Below are 18465 nucleotides of genomic sequence, written 5' to 3'. Positions count from 1 at the left end.
TTTCCTATCTTTTTGTCATCAACATGAGGAATACAAATACACATTCAAAAAATTCACTTTTTCCATCAAATCTTTTGATCTTTCACCTAATGTTACAAGCACGCAGTGAAAGACCAATGAACGGTAAATTTTTTTTACCACATTAATTTATAATCAATTTACCACAGAGGTGGGGAAAGCGAAAAAGATAAATTATTCTCTTTAATATCATGCCAAATATAAATTTAAAATTTTTTTATAATTCATTTATTATCTTACAAAGATAAATTTATTCACCTAAGAAGAGATAGTACTATGTCCCATTAATACCTTGCAAATGTTAAAATGGATATCTTTCCTTAAAAGAATAAATGATTTCCTTTATTATGAGGCAAATTATAAGTTGGATAATATATTTCCTTAAAAGGAGATTATTATAAAAAGGGCACGTACCCTCTAAATAATTTCCTTTATTATCATATAAATTCAAAATTGGATGGTCTTTCTCTCCCTTAAAAAAGAAAATATTAAATATGGAAAATGTCAACTCACCATTTAACCGACTGAAATTTGTCTGACTTTACTACACCGGTGGACGGATGTCGTGTCCTCTCTGCACCCGATCAATATATTGGCCCACCGTCTTTCAAAACGAAGCCCAATCCAATAATATACTGGGCCAGGCCAATCAGATATATCGAGCAGATGACTGGGCCAGGCTACATGGGCTTTGACCAATCTTGCTATCCAAGGCGCGAGCATTCAAACATTGGGGAGCTTTAGCAACACTCCGTTTTTACTAAATACACTCATTGTTAATAGTAACTCATGAAAACTCTAAACTTCTATAAAGACACTAAAACTACATAAATCTGATAAATTTTACAAACACACCCCGTAATCAGATATGTCATTACCCCCCATATTGTCATCTATTGGGGTAATTCTCGAGTTGAAGCTTGTCAGAAACGTAAAATTTCGGCTCGTAATTATCCTAGAGTCGGTATTTGAGATCAAAATCGTCCAAAAATGCCTTATTTGGGATCACACTTGGATCGTCAATTCTGACAGCATCTTGACACGAAAATGAGTGGAATGGAAGCGTCTTGCCGCGAAGAGTTCAAAGGTGGTGTCGGTTTCCTCCAATAGTGGCCAAATTATTCGGATCGCATGACTTTTCTCACGGTAGTCATAGACTTTCGAGCGTGATTTCGACGATTACGGTGTACGAAACTGATCATGGTTGATCAGGTTTAGTTCATCGTGACTTGGGTTTCAATTTGGTGGTAGTGATTATCGGATTGGTACTCGGATGACGACGACACCATGGTTGGCCATGGGTACTCGTGAGGAAGAAGAAATAGATGATGAGGGAGGTGGGGTATAAAGAACACAGGTCTCAAAAAAAAAGATCAAGTCAAAGCAAAGTCATTTTTGTAAAGACCTTTTTCTCTCTCTGTGTGTTTTTGGGGGAGAACTATATTAACTATTAAGTAGGCATTTCTCATAGGCATACGTACTGACCTACCTTTCCTCTATAGTTTCCGTTGTATTTGGTGCGGTGGAGCTGGAGGAAGTGATGTACTTGCTGCCGAGGAAGAGGCAGTATACGTTTGAATTTTGATTGACAAAGTTTAGAAGGTTGACTTTCATACCCGCATACGCATTCCATCGACTGCATTCCGTAGTCGCCCATAGACTGGTGGTTCCCTGTATTTAATCTATTTCAATTTTCTGCTCGCCCACTGGTCTATACTGATCAATTATTTGAACCCAATAGAGTGTAGACAAGACAAAAGTCCCTTGTTTTTCCTCCCTTGGGTTTTGACTTTGATTGAATTCCTCCTTCAGCTAGATGTCCCTTGGAGCAATTGACTTTCTTTTTTAATAATTAGTAGCATTATGAGGATACTGATGTTTGGATTGAGGGATTTGGAGAATGAAATCCTTTTAATTCCTTTATTTGAATAATTTTTTAAAAAATAAAGGCAGAGATTTGAGGAGAATGAGGAAGCTTTCCTCAAATTTTTGTCAAAATACTAGAGAGGGAGGATTAAGTTTTTTATAAGTGAAAAACATATTTTACCCTTATATGTAATAAACGGAAACTAAGTCAATAAGGAAACCCTTACTATATTACCAAAATCTAGAAATTAATTAATATAATAATTCAAATTAATCAAATTCAAATATGTAAAGATCCTGATAGCAGAGGTTTTATAAAATTAACGAAATCTCATCAGGCATGGCATCCACCGTCCACGTCTGCTTTGGTGTTGAAATAAACAATTCCAGAGAGCCTGGATCATGTCCCTACTAAAAAAAAGTCTGAATCATGAATTTTACAGCCTTTTTCTTTGTTAAGTCCGTCCAAATATTCAATCACCCTTCGTAATATATAATATATTTCCTAGACTTCTGACTTCGGGGTTAGAAGTAGTCAACCGAGATTATTATTATTATTTTTACCATTATTGTTGTCAACAAAAATTAAACTAAATTATCACTATTAAACTTTGCAATAAACAACACAATGTAGACCCAAAAAAGAAAAATATTATATGAAGCTGTGAAAGGTCACTGCCACCTTCCCTTTCCATATAATATCTAGTCTATCACGAACAAGCAAGAAGAAACACCCTCTCTCTCTCTCTCTCTCTCCCCCTCCCTCTCACAAGATGTCACTAGAGACAAGGTCTTCGCCTCTACCATTACTGTTCCGAAGACGTTCAAGTGGTGAAATCAAAAACTTAGCCACAGTTTCCAGTAGCCTCTTACCCGCTTTTGGTACAGTGATTGATGAAAGGTTGCATCTCAAGGAATATGTTATTGTTCCCTATGATCGTAGATACCGGTAAGTAATAGTAATCTCCTACACATTCTTTCTCAATATATAGTATATGTTCTTTTATTTATTTATTTTTTTTTCATTCCAACTTCTCATCGATCTCCGTCAGAAGACCCAATAAACTAATTATAAGGGTGAAAAAAGTAAAAGATTAATCTACTGTTGATTTTTCATGACCATTGAAGTAAATTTCTTTTTCTTTTTTTGAGATGTAGAACAATAACATGAATGACAACCCCAAGCCCAGAGGGGGGGAAAAATTTAAAGTGATTATATTATGATTAATTTGATGCAGTTTGTGGCAAGCGCTTCTGGTGGTGCTGGTTGTGTACTCTGCATGGGCATCTCCGTTCGAGCTAGCATTCAAAGCGGCAGCAGGGGGGGCGCTCATGTATGTTGATTTGGTGGTTGATGTCTTCTTCACCATTGACATCATATTAACTTTCTTTGTGGCTTACCTCGACACGTCTTCCTATCTCCTTGTCGATGATCACAAGAAGATCGCACTAAGGTATAATTATTAAAATCTCTGTGTCCGTCTTTTATTTTATCTCATCTCAATCTTTTGAATTCGGGCTTATAATCATAAATGTATACCTTCGCCCTCGACAAGAGGGTTGGATAGACAAATGACTTCATTTGGTAGAGTTTATAAATCGTGAAAAATAATTAACTTATATGTTAGGTGTTTAGTGAAATTTATCCTTAACACTAGCTTGTATGGGCCCTTCTCTACTAAAGACTCTATATCTCTTTCCTTTGCTTCTTAATATATTTGCTTGTTTATCAAAAAAAAGAGTCTATTACATTTAATTTTGAAAATAGAATAAAATTATAAAAAATATGAAAATTGCATTAATCATTATAGTTTGTTATTTTATGATTATTTTTTGGTAATTTTTTTTATTTTTATTATAAATATTGATTATTTAATTTAATTTAAGTTCAAACTTATAAAGTACAAGATATTATTTTATCAATAAAACTGAAATTAATATTTTAAAATGTTGTATATAATATTATCACAACAAAAGATACGAAAGAAAACAAAAACTATGAAGCTTATATACTAAATTATAAGCTAGCTTTCTGTATCAAACAGCCACGTTGTCACAGACGTTTTTTGGTTTGTAGGTATAGTTTTTGTAATACTTAGTTGAGTTTAGTTGCAGGCCTTAAAAGAAGAAAAATCACAAAAATGTTGTTACTACTATTGGCCTAGTTAAGGGTATCGTTCGACGTTGGTCACAAGGGTACGAAGGGCCCATGTCAATCAATGGCCGTCTAACCAATTAACAAACAATATAAGTTCATATATCGAATTAAAGCAGCACAATTAATCAATTAACAAACAATATAGATCATAAAATAGCATGATAGAATCTACTAACCATTTTTTTTTTTGTTTCCCTGAGATAGGTATATCACAAGCCTATGGTTCGTCATGGATGTAGCCTCAACTCTGCCATTTCAGTTCATATACAGAGTTTTCACCGGGGAAATGCAGAATGGTCAGGCCTTTGGTTTCCTTAACCTGCTTCGGCTCTGGCGACTTAGGCGTGTTAGTGAACTCTTCAAAAGGTAATTCCAATGAAATGTCTTCCTTTCATCGAGCATGATACAAACTTTTCTTAATCATGCCCCTCTGATCTTTCAAAGTCCCATACTTAACAGTTGTACGTATGTTTATGTTATGTTGCTTTGAGGCTCAGCCAATCCTAAAACTATGCTCCCATACAGCCATAACTGTACCCTTTCTTTTCGAAATAGACTGTGCAAGCAAACACGACTACTCAAATAAAGCTAGGGAGTTTCACTAATAAGAGCTTTCTTTTCTCAGGCTAGAGAAGGACACTATATTCAGCTACTTTTGGACAAGGCTCTCCAAACTAATCTGTGTAAGAACTAAGAACTAACACTTCCCATCGAAAGTGAATCAGTGGCAACTCAATTCCGTGAGGAAAAAAAATAAAAACTATAATTCAGTGAAGATTGATTAGAACATTTTCCTCAATGAGTTGCAGGTTATCCTATTTGTAGTGCACTCAGCAGGTTGCTTCTACTATTGGTTGGCTGCCCACCATAAAGTACCAGAAAACACATGGATTGGAGCTCAGGTCCACGATTTTAAACACAGAAGTGTCTGGCTGGGCTACACCTATTCGCTATACTGGTCAATTGTCACCCTAACTACAGTTGGCTATGGGGATTTGCATGCAGTAAATACAGGGGAGAAGACTTTTAATATGTTGTACATGTTATTCAACATCGGCCTCACTGCCTATGTAATTGGGAACATGACAAACCTTGTCGTTCACAGTGCTGTGCGAACTTTTGCCATGGTAATCTCTCATCTCCAAGTTTTACCATTATCTACCTAATAATAATTTCCCTCAGACAGAATACAACACGGTAAAACCAAAATTTCATAAACACAAAGTTGGAGATATACGCACAAGCAATATACACAACCAGGCAGTGCTAGTTGAAACATATAAAATCTTGAATAACTATTCCCTTCAATCAGGCCAGTACATAATGAAGGATTCAAAGTCTAAGCATGCAAAAAAAAAAACAAAAAAAAAACCTTAGCCCCGTCAAAACTTGAGACTGAAGTTCATCATTTGGTGGAATGTGTGTGACCATGGTCTTTCAGAGTGTCATCACTGCTTGGTTCTAGAACAAACCATTTGCATCAAAGAAATATGCATGTAGAGTGTAGCTATGTATGCACGCATGTTAGGCTGTGTATGCATATTAAATGACAGGCGCAATGGAAAAAGAAAGTAGGAATATGATGTTATGCAGCATCTTAAGAGTCTCACACTTCAGTATAAGGAAAGTAGCATGCATCTAGAAGATTGTTTTAATTGATTATATTATGGATTTTCAGAGGGATGCCATCAATGAGATGCTGCAGTATGTGAGCAAGAACAGACTCCCAGAAAGCCTGAGAGAGCAAATGTTGGCACACATGCAACTCAAATTTAAGACAGCTGAATTACAACAAGAAGAAGTCCTGATGGATCTACCCAAGGCAATAAGATCCAGCATTTCCCAGCATCTTTTCCGCAACACGGTTGGAAATGCCTACCTATTTAAAGGGGCTACTGAAGACCTTATTGGGCAGTTGGTATTGATTTTTGTTTCCCTTCCAATAAGTGTTTCTCAAGAAACCTCGCTCAAATATCACTTTTCAAAATAACGAAAACTTATATCTATATCACCTCTGGAATGGAAAATTATTCTCAGCATACTTTTGCAGGTGTCAGAGATGAAAGCAGAATATTTTCCACCTAAGGTTGAAATTATCCTAAAAAATGAGATACCAACAGATTTCTACATACTAGTATCTGGAGCAGTGGTATGGTGCCTTTTTTTCCTTCTCATTTTGATCCATTGAAATACTGCATAATCTAAGGCATGTCTGAACTGTATGTAAATAACAGGAGCTGCTGACATACAAGAACGGGATAGAGCAGGTAATTTCGCATTTTCCCTCAAAATGCATGTAGAATAGCGTGCTCTAGCTCTTTGTAGTGATTTGTTCTTTCCATTCAAGAGGTCAGTGACATCAAAGTGATAGTGGCGTTAAATGAATTATCTTAAAATGAACAGGAAATTGCCTGTTCTAGATTGTTAAACTAACACATCCTCTAGATACAGTAATTATCATATTTGGTTATTTGAAGTCTGTTTAAGGTGGAACACACCGGATCCAAAGAACGACCCATAATAAAAAAAGTTTCAGAAAAGAAAGTATCTCACCGAATGTCGACAATGTCGATGACACAGCAGCACAGGAACCTCCATGGAGTAGCCACACGCCCACACCTTCTACACAGTCAAGTGAACAAACATTTTTGTATCCTGTATAAACATCTTGGAAAAAACTTGTTAAAAGATCATCCTTATACCCAATTCAGGAGGAAAAAGTACCCGATGGAAGAAAGATAAACAACAAAACCCTCAATTTTGTCAAATTCTTTTTGTTGCAGAAGCAATACGCAGGTGTACTAAAAGACAGAATTAACCATAAAGATGAACTACAGAAAAGAATGATAACTTTAGCCCATTCAAAACTATACATGATTGACCATGTACCCGGCCTTATTTGGTCCTTTTGTGCAATACAAACTTTCTGGAAGTCATACGAATGCTTATGGGCAAGCTGAAGCACCAAATCAGCGACCATGCATGTAATACAGACCAGAGATGGCTAGTTGCATTAAATGCGTGTAATATAGAGGTAACCCAATCTTTCATGTCGTAAGAAACTAAATTTATGAATGCTTCAGTCTTTGTCAAAATTGGGACCTGGAGACCTGGCAGGAGAAATTGGGGTTCTTTTCAACATCCCACAACCTTTCACAGTAAGAACCAAGAGGCTTTCCCAGGTTATCCGGATCAGTCATCAGAACTTTAAGCAGATTGTCCAGCCATATAATGAAGATGGAAAGATAATTATCTCCAACTTCATTCAGGTCAGGATAAATTTCTCTCTTTATATCCCAAGCAATCAAGCTAAACAAAAAACGTTTGTGTTTCTCTCTTCCTCAGTACTTGAAGAACTTAAAAGAAGATGTACGTGAAGAAATACGCTTCCTAACAGATTATCTCAGTGATCTGACTATGGAGGTATAATTCTCTTTTTGTTAAAAATTGTAATGGCTTGTACTTACACATGACCGATTTCACTGATCAGTAGGTTATTTCTTGCAGCAAACAGTAGCATCAAATGAAGAACCACAAAATCGAGAATCATTAGATTCTCACGAAGATGGAAATGTTGAAGGTAAACATAACACCTACATATGAATTACCTTGTGGACAAAATATGTGGCCAAATGCATACCACTCCATCAGTCTGCTTGGCAGCAGATCAACGTGAAGGCCATGAGGTTTCTCAAATTCGAAGAAATATGAATTTGAGTTACATGAACGATGCACATAAAATAAATTTAGATGTACCCTTTTTTAAGTTTGTGTTATTGTTTTCCAGGAACACCAGAGAGACCTATCACAAAACCTATAAGGGTGATAATCCATGGGCAGCATCCAAAGGAAAACAACAACAGCTTGGGGATGCTCATCCAGTTGCCCAATTCAAAAGAAGCTCTATTCATATTAGCAGGTATGGAAAAATTAAAAAGCAGCACAACATCCAAAAGATTTTTACACACTGATAATTTCAAAGAAGGATTATTGACAGTGCCCCCTGGACACCGTAAGATGTCCTTTGCAGAAATAAGTGAATCTAAATCCCATCTGTAAATGTCCTTTTATATTGTAGAATAAGAGGGTTGACGCAATAATTACTAAGATCAAGGTTTTATTATTATTCCATATCTGGGAGATCTAGGCTTTCAGAATATAATGCAAAAAATATTACATATAAGTATTCTTGGGTAAAATGCTTCCATCATTGGTCCGAATCTTCGTAGGTCCGTTCCAGCTCTCACGACCTCTTTGCATGTAACATGTTGCATCATTTGTCAACTCAATTACGAAGGTGCCTATGTGACATATCAACTGGTGCCCAAAAATAAAGAAATAGATAATATACTATGCTGAACCTTGATTTGATTATTGCAGGAAAAAAACTTGGCAAACAAGGAAGCACAATTCTCATGGAGGATGGCTCGCAAGTGGAAGACTTGGATGCTTTAAGAGACAATGATCATCTGTTTATCTTTTAGAAAAGCACACCAAGCACTCCTACTAAATGTCAACCAGTGCAATCCTTTGCCAAAACTAAGTCATGATTTTGATCACATTGTAAAAATCTTCTTCTTTTTATGAATGAAGGAAATTTTGTACTGCTATGTCTATGTATATACATACATGTATTTATAGGCATGCCAAGAGACCTATGATTACATATCCGTGAGTTTTTATGAAATCAAATCATTATTATAATGTAATATTGTGCAAAAGCATGAGACCTCAAAAAGGAAAATGATAGAGCTCACAGTTTTTAGTCTCTGCGGCTAAGCATGTCTAGAACTGTGTAAGCAGCTTTCTGAAATCTTTCCTTCTTCTCCTCCAAGTCCTTCTTCCTTTCAAGAGCAGAGTCTTTGCACTTCCCTATCTCTTCCATTATTCCGGCTGAATTTTGCTCAGTTTCACTACATAGAGTTCATTGAGGGAAAAGACATGCAGATGAGAGACAAAAGCATTAGCCCAGGCTGTGGGGAAAAGGTAATGAGCCAAATAAAGTATAAACAGACGACTATATACTGAAGAAGAAGTTGAAGTTGGTTTCATTCATGCAAGGAAAACAATAATGACATAGAAACCGGGAAAAAAATGGTTGGCTTCTGTAATGCTAACATCAGAAAGTGATTAAAGGATGCAAAACTTCACCATGCCAGTAAATATTCTATGTCTGACACATTACAGAATTCAAGTAATCAGTCTACGATATCCTGCAGTTTTCCATCGCAGAGTTAAAATGATCACATGATAGAAACACAAATGACCTGTTATTTGCTGGTGGAAAAGTGTTCTCATTACATCTATTATTGGCCAAAAAAATATTTCTGAAGTAAGTATTTATTTTCAGCTCACTTTATCATCTTGCTCATGTTTGTCCACTGCAATCTGGATGTGTTGTGACATATCTGTAACCAGTAAAAGATAATATTAGGTTTAATCATGCAGGAGAAGAGGTAAAAGTGAAAACAAAAAACAAAACAAAGCAAAGCCAAATAAAAAGGGGTTTTTATCCATAAGGACAAAACTTAAAAGTTGTATTTCAACAAGGACAATCTAAAAAAACTTTTAGAAAAAAGGACAAAGCCTAACAACTTACCAAAATACCCTCCCTCTTTCTTCTTCCTTCTCCTTTCTTCTTATTCCTCTTTCTTTTTCCTTGCGCCACCATATCGGAAGTTGGTCGTCTGACCATTATTTTTGACGAACGAACTACGGAAATGAAGCTCTAGGTCAGCCCGATCAAAGCCCAGTCATCACCAACAGTAGAAAATTACTTGAGTCGCCGAAAAAGCTTCGTGAAATCACGGTCACCATTTGAAAAAGAGCTAGATCCGGCCAACGCCAGCGACCATCAACACCTCCAATCAACTCCACAGACCAAGGCGCATCACCTTTGAGGTTTTATTGCTTTTTCGAACTCTTTTTTTTTTATATGAAATCGGATCTAAATCTACAGATATTATATCTGTTTCGTATATGATATTATATATGTTTCGTATATGATATTATATCTATTTTGTGTCTGTTAATATTATATATGTTTTGTATCTGTCAATATTCTTCTGAAATCGAATATGAATATGCAGATATTATATCTGTTTTGGATCTGTTATGATATGTTATTGACTTTGGTCCTTTTAGAACTTCAAACAGATAGCATTTCATTAAGGACGGATAACATTCTAACAAAACAGATAACATTATGACAGATATCAAATTAATCGAAACAGATAACATATCACCTGCAGTCTGCAGATCTCACATCAGAACAAAAAAATCATGAAAATCACCACAGAAACTGTCGAAAATAATGATGTGATGACAGATCGAAGAAAAAAAACAAGATCTACAAGTCTCGTGGTGAGTATGAGTAGATCTAGTTCGAACACAACAAAAATCCGGTTGAAAAATTACTCAAAAATGTCATAGAACTCTCAAATAAGTCACGAGGGACAGAAACAAAGCTTCTGGTAGCGTAGACAAAGCTTCCGACGAAGATCCAAGATGAATCATGTGTAGGAGACATGTGTCATGTTTGAGGATAAAGATAAGGGTATTTTAGACAATAAAACCATATATTTTGACTTTTTGTCTTTCTTGGAATATTAGTTCAAACTATATGGACTTTATGGAATAAGACTTTTAAGAGTGTCTTTATTTGGAACAAAACTTTTCAATGAGGAACTTATCCTTAATTTTCCCAAAAAAGTATGGGAGATGTGAAGGACACATGGCGTTTCCACTACATAAGAAAAAACTTGAATTAGATCTTGGAAATGATCGACTCAAATACATGCTCTTTTTATACACAATTTTGTTATAAAGTAGAAGACAAAATCAACCTATGGATCATGGACATTGAAGATTGCAGAAACTACCCAAGGGAAATACGATAGTGTAATTGCACTAGGAATGCAAGTTAAGGAAGAGATTGGCAGTTCATCTATTCCGATACAGGAAATCGAATGAAAAATTTGGGATCATGCAAATGATTGGAGACATAAAAAGGAATAGATTGGCAGTTCATGCCTCTTAGTATGCAAGCATGAAATTCAGCTAACTAACAAAGATTGGAGACGAAGAAAAGAAAATCCAACAAATATACTGGCAGCATATGATGCGAGCATGATGAACATTCACAAATTTTGACGCGGTTCAGTAGCGGATGCGAAAATCACGAAAATCACAAACAATTACGGCTGACTCATCGAACACTGAGATTGTAAAATTAGAACAGGATCGCGCGAGTATAATGAATAATTGTAATATTTTCAACACTATTTGGTTAAGAGATGACAGGAAATTTAAGCTGATCGCGCTTCGTTCTCGTTTTTTTATGAGAAAATAAACAGGTTAATCGATAAACTTCGGAGAGAAAACGAACCATAAACGAGAGCGGAGAGCTTCGGTTCAGATTCTTCAGGACTCGGAACAGGTTGAGACGGTGTCGCAGCTGCTTTTCAAAATGTGAGAAGAATCTGAATTCTGAAAGTTTTGATGGCGCGCATTGTGTGCACTTGCGTGACGCGGTTTTACGCGCAACGAAATGGCATAAATAGCCTTCGATTTGGGGACTCGGTGGGCCGAATTGGTGTTTATGATTGGGCTTTAATGGGCCGACCCAACTCATAGCATCATGTGTCTCTATTGGCCCAGTATTATTAACGGCGTCGTTTCGCAAAGAACATTACACTTTACAATACACCTTTACTGGGCCATCATTCCAAGGTGTTGCGAGGCCCAAAACCCAGCCTAAAAATCTGCACTTTGTCACTTAAAACCCAGCCTAAAAATCAACTAACATCTTCCAAATAATAACTACTCAGACGCACTCTGTTAAATTAGTGCACATGATGATGTGGATTCGTGAATTCCACGTCTCATATGATACACCTAAAATCCTGCACTTACAATCTAACAGCCACAGTTGACAACCCTCATTTCTGTATCGAGTAACCACAATGCGACGCATCGTCAAGAGGAAATTTGACAATGCCATTTCCCTTCACCCACACCATGCTTGCCTACAAAAACACCCTTGCAATGTGGACCCAATAAATCAATGATTTGCATAAACAGTCATTAACAAGACATAAACAGAAATAGAGAAAATACAAGCTAAAACTGCAATGGCTGGACAAAAGGCAGCTTTCTACTTGATCACCCCTTACAACATGAAGCTCAACCACAATGCACTCCAAGAGGTGGCTCCATGGCTCCTGCGGTCATCTCCAAGCAATTGAATCCCCACTCATTGGTATAATGGGAAAGCAATCACCAATATAATCGCCAACTTCATCCGAAAGCCTCTGCCTCTGCTCACCCTCTAGTTTGGCGAGTATTGTATGATTTGCAATTCAAGCATTTTTGAGCAACCACATGGAACCGCACTTCTGAGGTCTTCCCACAGTCATTGCAAAGGATCCAAACCTATGAAAACAAGATTAGACTCAGTAACATGGAAATTATTGGATTGCATAAGGGTAAACCTGTGGGTAACTTCCACTACTTCGTGCATGGGCCCTTTTCTTCAAATGCTCGTGGCTTCACTATAATCCAGTTCCAAAGGCCAGCCGGGTTTTAAAAACACAACATATGCCTGCTATGACCTCCCAACTACTCATGTTCTTCCAATAGCATCCAATATGATGCTATTTTTATCGTAAATATGCTCTTCTATGTGTGCACGCATGCTTAACAGAAAAGTGAAGTTAATGAGAGGGAGGCACGAGAAACAAACCATTTTATTTAGATATTCTTCCGGCATTGGTGTAGCAGCGATTTCCGTGTCAAACTTCTCCCATACCTTGGACATATCACAAACAGACTTGGAGCAAAGAGGGCAGGCATATCTGTTGCAATAACCAGTAGAACAATCAGGGCCAAAACAAAAATTTTAAGCCAAAATACTGCCAAAGAGGTGAAAATAAGATTATGCAAATATAGAAAGGCTGCAAGGCACTCACTGATGATGCTCCCTCATCTCTTTCAAACAGTCAGAGTGAATGGTGTGTCCACAGGGCATAACAGTCACATCAAATCTTGACTCAAACAAAAACTGCAAAAGACAAATTCAATCATGAATATATTCATGCAGACAGTCATAAACAAATTAAGCTGATTCTTACATTACAGAGAAACGAACCAACAGGTTTTTTTTTTTTTTTTTTTAAAAATCCCGTGCACAATGGGTGGGGGTCGGGGACAAGCAAGATGTACGCAGACCTTACTCTCACATAATATGTGAAGAGACTTTCCAGGAATTGAACTTGTGACCTTCAGATTGCACCCCAACATTTCTACCACTCGCCCGTAGGAATGAACCAAAAAGGGAATCAAAACTTGTAATTTCTTACCTCAAAGCAGACAGGGCAATCATGATGCATCGCCCCTTCTACACAAGGGTGACTGTTCCTCAAAAGAATTGAGTAGCAACAGCCTACATCATAAACCAAAGCCAAGTAAATAGGAAGAAATAGTAAAAATGTTGATCTATTTTTTATCCACCCATACAAAATGATTAGTGTAAGCGTGGCTTACCACATTTATAGCAATGAAAGAAATTTTCACGCCCTCCAATTCTGTGGCAAAGCACATTACATAATTAGTCATGTATACATATTTACAACTCAATTATATCGAGGGAGAAAGAGATAAAGATCCCCATTCATCTCAACTATTGTTTGCTTTGCATGATAGTGGTTCTTTTATTACACTACATAGAATATATTAAGCTACAAAACAAATCATTGTACCTGCAAATCCCACAGCCAGAGCAATGATACTGTTCCTTAGATGTCTGCAAAATAGCAAGCACAAATTGCCAGAATTAGCATGTGCAACCCCACATAAATTACATAGAAGAGCATTAAAAGTTTAAGTACTAGCCTACATGGCAAAACATATAAAAAGACAATCCTATTGTCTATTATGGCATGTTCCCAAAGAAAAGATTAACATTGACACAGTAAATATTTATATGCAGTTTCATGTTATAAAATATAAATCAACACAATATAATGGCATATTTAAGTGATAGACCCACAGGAATAACCACTCACATCATCATCAAACAACTTGCATGTCTCACAGTAGTACTTCCCCATACACACACCACAGTTGATACAAACTTGTTGAACCTGGGATTAGTAACAGAAAATCAACGTCAGTTAAGGTATAAGAATAACTAATAAGAATGACATAAACAACATAAGAAAGGGCCAAACTTCTCCATCTATAGAGTCGGACAAATCTTCAGTTAAAATAATCATCAAGGGCACTTCAAGGATAACGTAACTGATTGTTCTGAATGTTATATCCCACGTAGTATTCAGTATTACAAAACTAATCCATGCACATTCACAGTTTTCAATACACAAATAAAGTACTTCATAGGGGACTTATATCACAAAAACTAAGCTCACCTCCTGTTCGGTGCCACAAAGTGAACATATCACCTGAAAAATTGAAAGAGAAACTCATAGATTAGCATTAGTTGCAAAAAAATTAACCAATTGACAATAGTGTGTAGAAAATCATTTTTGTGTTACCTGACTCACTTGACGGCGTGGCATCTCATGTCTAAGCTTCCAATCGACATTGATATTGTTCTGTCAGCCAACAGATAATTCAGAAATGTCAATATCTAGATTCTAGATAATAACCAAATAAAATGCTACATAAATTTTACGCCCAGGAACAAAAGAGGGATGGGAAATTTCTCTTTGGGATGGACTTTCTTTGTACCACTTAATAAAATTCTTTTAGATTTAGAAAAGACAAAAAGGGTTTAAAATTTGTCTTTCAAACTGCTTGTCTAAAGGTGCATATCGACACAAGCATAACTTTCATAAGGACATAAAAAAGCAGAAAAAAGTAACACTACTGCAAAGTGATCTAATGTAAAACCCAATGGCACACAAAACAATACACACAGAAGCATACTACCAAACATTGCTAACTCAATAAGACGACATATAGGGACTGAGACGCATACTACCAAATTTGCATACAGATAGACAAATAAGCGCACCTTCACCTCATTATGACAGTGCCGGCAATCAAAAATCTCATTGCAACAGGGTGCCCTGATACGGCACCTTCGCTGATAGTGTGAGCATCTGCATTTAGAAGATGATTTAATTTATAAGCAAAATTTGCAAAACAATGTACTAATGTTAGAACCATGAGACAAATGTGCTGAGCTTACCCATACTTCATAACTCCTTTATTGAGCAATTCAGTGGTTTTTATATGATCAGTTTCAGCAAGCATGCACTTGCCAGCTGACTGTAGAAAGCAAGAGTCCACTGCACATGTTTCATTCTCCTCAAAATGTAAATGTTGTAGGGTCTCCATTCCAGCTTGTTGAGACTCGGAAAACATAACTGCTACTTCCCCCATAAGTACCATATCAACTATTCAGAAGTTGATTACTAGCCTAGAGCACCTGCATATAGTAAGATAATAAGCAAAGGTCTCAAAACTTCAAAGGCATGTTTAGTCATCCGATCAAGCCACGCAAACATCCCACGAGACTGTTGCTCTCTTCAATACTGCGGCAGACCAATTGAAATCAGCAAAACACAATCCAAGTAACGCTGAACAGCTCCAATCAGCAATACTCCAAGAGAAGAATTCAAAACAAGTAGATCTACAAAAAAAACCCCATATAAAACTACAACGCAGCACTGAGGATCTCCAGAGCCTTCAGCTGTGAACATTAAGCTATAGCATGGCATGATCACTTGATTCCTTCAAGATGTCCCGGAACCAAAATCCAACTATACTTCATAACCTATGGTAAAGCAATAGTTCACACAATCAAATGCCTTCTAAAAAGATTTTTAAAAAAAGTAAATATTTGAAAGAGCGTGAGAGCAGATTGTCCATCAAGGACAAGCCTACCTCAGTTGCGACTCGGCACCAAGTCTCTGGAAAATTTGAACTAACCCAATACTTAAAAAAGTTCTACATCATCAGGACCAGCTCCACTTTGAAGAAATATAGCAACATTCGTTTCAGCCAATCCCCTGATAATCTAATTGGTGACAAGGTTGCATACTACTGGTAGAAAAAGTCAGTTTTCCACCCAATGAATAAAATTCTGACTCGAAACAGGAGTCCAAAAATTATCAAGTTCAAACTAGAGAAAGGCCTAGGAAACATTAGCTCAAAGTGGTGTAGAGGAAGACCAAGGATCAATAAACTTCTTGACACAGACAAAGTAGCCCAATGTATCATCTACAACAGTAAGAGTGTAAGTATCTGAACGGTCGATGGCTCAGATGGCATAATCCAACAATCAGAGGTTCTTTACCAAGGTCCAAGTTGAAGCTTAGGGGATAAAACTTATGTGAAATTCATGACCAGCAGTGACATATGAGGGAATAAAGACAAATGCGACCTAACTCAAACATATGCGGATGCCACATAACAAATGAAACTAGGAGACACTGCTCTATTTTTACAATGAGGAGCTGATACGAACCAGATAAACTGCTTCATCTATATTATACACAGCGTAACCTGGTTCCACTCTTCTAGATTGCTACAATAAGAGAAACTAGTATAATTACACACAGCGTAACCTGGTTTCACTCTTCTAGATTGCTACGATAAGAGAAACTAGTATAATTATACACAGCGTAACCTGGTTTCACTCTTCTATATTGCTACAATAAGAGACACTAGTATAAACCTAAAACTTCATAGCAAAAATATCAGGTCAAGGCAGTAAAGAACACTCCAACTTGCTGTTAGCTTGTTAGCTGATTAGTACCTCAAGATGGAGTCAATAATACCTAAAATTGGCAAGTATAGTATCACAAAGAAATCTTCATTAAGACAAGGCAAAACAAAAAACTACAGAATCAGAATATTTAACTTTTTTTCATTTCTGAGACTTCCCTCCTGAGTAACTCTAGATTTAGTTTCACCAGCACCAATGTTACAATTCAAGGTCGAGACAATAGAGCCACAGACTGACAGACACACAACGATCACAAACCATTTATTAGTCCAAATTACGGTGCAAACACACAGCTAATCCAATCACAACACCACCAAAAATCCCCACAACAATATGACTTAAATACTCCTGTGATCTACTACAATCACAACACGAGCAAAAGCCCTACCAGCATAACAAGACTAAAATACACATGTGATAATCATTCTCCTGCATAAATTTAACTTCATTTCAACAATCGCCAATCTCGTGCTTCAATAAGACTAACACAAGAACAAACACCATACCATAGCAGAATCACACAGCAAACAATCACAAGATAACCGAACAATGAATCACAAGGAGAAATAGTAAACAAATAACCAATTAGAAAAAGTTAAACAAATGGCATCACAATTACATGAAATCAAAAAAAAAAAGTGGAAAGGCAAATAAAAAAGATCAAAACTAACCACAACTCCATCCAGATCTCCTTCAACAAAAATAACTGCGACTTAAAATCCATCAACGTACTCTCCCTAAGACCTAAGGCTCTCTTTCAACCATGGGAAAACGTAGAGAAACAGAAAAAGGGAAAGAAGCTTGAAACCATTCAATTCCCCCGACGTTGTCACAAAGACCGAAATTTCAAAAATCTTTCAAAACACAAGGACACATATGATTTCACATCGTGTTCCACTCTCCCGTTATAGATTATCTCGCATAGCAAACAGAATCCCACCTATCTACAAGACCATCAACTTAACGCCGAAGAAAGCAACGAATAATCACCAATTCACACTAAAAGCATTTGTCAGACAAATTACCTACAGCAGAGTAGACAGTTAAAACAAATCACGCGATAAGTCAACAAAATTCAAAGATCCGAGAGTTCAGTTCTAAATTTTATCATCGAAAAACGAACTTTCGATCTGCAGATAAGATGAGCGACGATCCAAATTCTAAAGTTAACAGTGCGATCCAATTAGATTCCCCCGAACTTCGATCCGATTCCGTGAGCTCAGCGAGCAGAGTTTGCGTCTGTGCGAGAGATATACCGTGAATGTGAAGCGTGGTAAAAGATGTCGAAACGCGGGGTTTATATAGGTTGGATGGACTCGGTCACTTCCTTTCGAGAGACTTCCGAATCGAAATTGGAAACTGGCGTTTTGAACACGAAAGCGAAACCGAAAGCGAAAGAACCATCCGTTATGTTTCAATGCTGATGCATTGCCAGGTTGTTACCTTGAATATATCAGATTGCTCGATTTGAACGTGAACGGCTATAATGTTCCCCCAACCGCGTTATTTCTATGAACATTCAAAAGTGACCGTCAGATCCTTTGTGAATTGACCTGGTCCTGAGTAACTACAGAATATATTTAGTCCGATGAAAGCTTCAACGGTGAAGATTCGAGATAACGATAGACATCAGCATCGTAGATCGCAGCTGTATTAGATTAGATGGAAA

At 36.9% G+C, this 18465-nt stretch overlaps 3 protein-coding genes across 9 annotated transcripts; 1 reads left to right on the top strand and 2 right to left on the bottom strand.

The window, feature by feature from the left end:
* Positions 1-2553: 2553 nt before the first annotated feature.
* Positions 2554-8746, top strand: LOC119997130 (potassium channel KAT3). Of its 2 annotated transcripts, XM_038843949.1 has the most exons (13): positions 2562-2833; positions 3123-3338; positions 4247-4408; positions 4668-4725; positions 4852-5169; positions 5721-5960; positions 6093-6191; positions 6277-6309; positions 7126-7311; positions 7388-7465; positions 7550-7622; positions 7830-7961; positions 8423-8746. In XM_038843949.1, exons 1-13 carry the CDS (start codon positions 2658-2660, stop codon positions 8524-8526), a joined length of 1875 nt encoding a protein of 624 aa, XP_038699877.1. In that variant the 5' UTR covers positions 2562-2657; the 3' UTR covers positions 8527-8746. The 2 variants fall into 2 exon arrangements, with proteins under 2 accessions (XP_038699876.1, XP_038699877.1); XM_038843948.1 differs by lacking the exon at positions 8423-8746 and having other exon boundaries at positions 2554-2833; positions 7830-8125.
* Positions 6414-11869, bottom strand: LOC119997132. Of its 5 annotated transcripts, none has more exons than XM_038843954.1 (4): positions 11430-11869; positions 9398-9450; positions 8800-8955; positions 6414-6697 (listed from the first exon to the last, which is right to left on the bottom strand). In XM_038843954.1, the coding sequence occupies exons 1-3, from the start codon at positions 11673-11675 to the stop codon at positions 8805-8807; spliced, it is 450 nt and encodes a 149-aa protein (XP_038699882.1). In that variant the 5' UTR covers positions 11676-11869; the 3' UTR covers positions 6414-6697; positions 8800-8804. The 5 variants fall into 5 exon arrangements, with proteins under 5 accessions (XP_038699882.1, XP_038699881.1, XP_038699884.1 ...); XM_038843953.1 differs by lacking the exon at positions 6414-6697 and adding an exon at positions 8225-8359; XM_038843956.1 differs by lacking the exon at positions 6414-6697 and adding an exon at positions 9642-9754 and having other exon boundaries at positions 8593-8955; positions 11430-11552.
* A 222-nt stretch (positions 11870-12091) lies between these two features.
* LOC119997131 (probable E3 ubiquitin-protein ligase RZFP34) lies at positions 12092-18196 on the bottom strand. 2 transcript variants are annotated; one of them, XM_038843951.1, is made up of 12 exons: positions 15953-18196; positions 15255-15842; positions 15084-15165; positions 14596-14655; positions 14470-14502; positions 14107-14184; positions 13801-13844; positions 13586-13626; positions 13402-13484; positions 13012-13103; positions 12786-12897; positions 12092-12475 (listed from the first exon to the last, which is right to left on the bottom strand). In XM_038843951.1, the coding sequence occupies exons 2-12, from the start codon at positions 15455-15457 to the stop codon at positions 12365-12367; spliced, it is 939 nt and encodes a 312-aa protein (XP_038699879.1). In that variant the 5' UTR covers positions 15458-15842; positions 15953-18196; the 3' UTR covers positions 12092-12364. The 2 variants fall into 2 exon arrangements, with proteins under 2 accessions (XP_038699879.1, XP_038699878.1); XM_038843950.1 differs by having other exon boundaries at positions 15078-15165; positions 15953-18192.
* Between the last annotated feature and the right edge of the window lie 269 nt (positions 18197-18465).

Source organism: Tripterygium wilfordii, chromosome 4 (genome assembly GCF_013401445.1).
Source record: "Tripterygium wilfordii isolate XIE 37 chromosome 4, ASM1340144v1, whole genome shotgun sequence".
Classification (NCBI taxonomy): Eukaryota; Viridiplantae; Streptophyta; class Magnoliopsida; order Celastrales; family Celastraceae; genus Tripterygium; species Tripterygium wilfordii.
The sequence above is the reverse complement of the archived record's forward strand: the minus strand, read 5'-3'. Positions and strand labels throughout refer to the sequence as shown.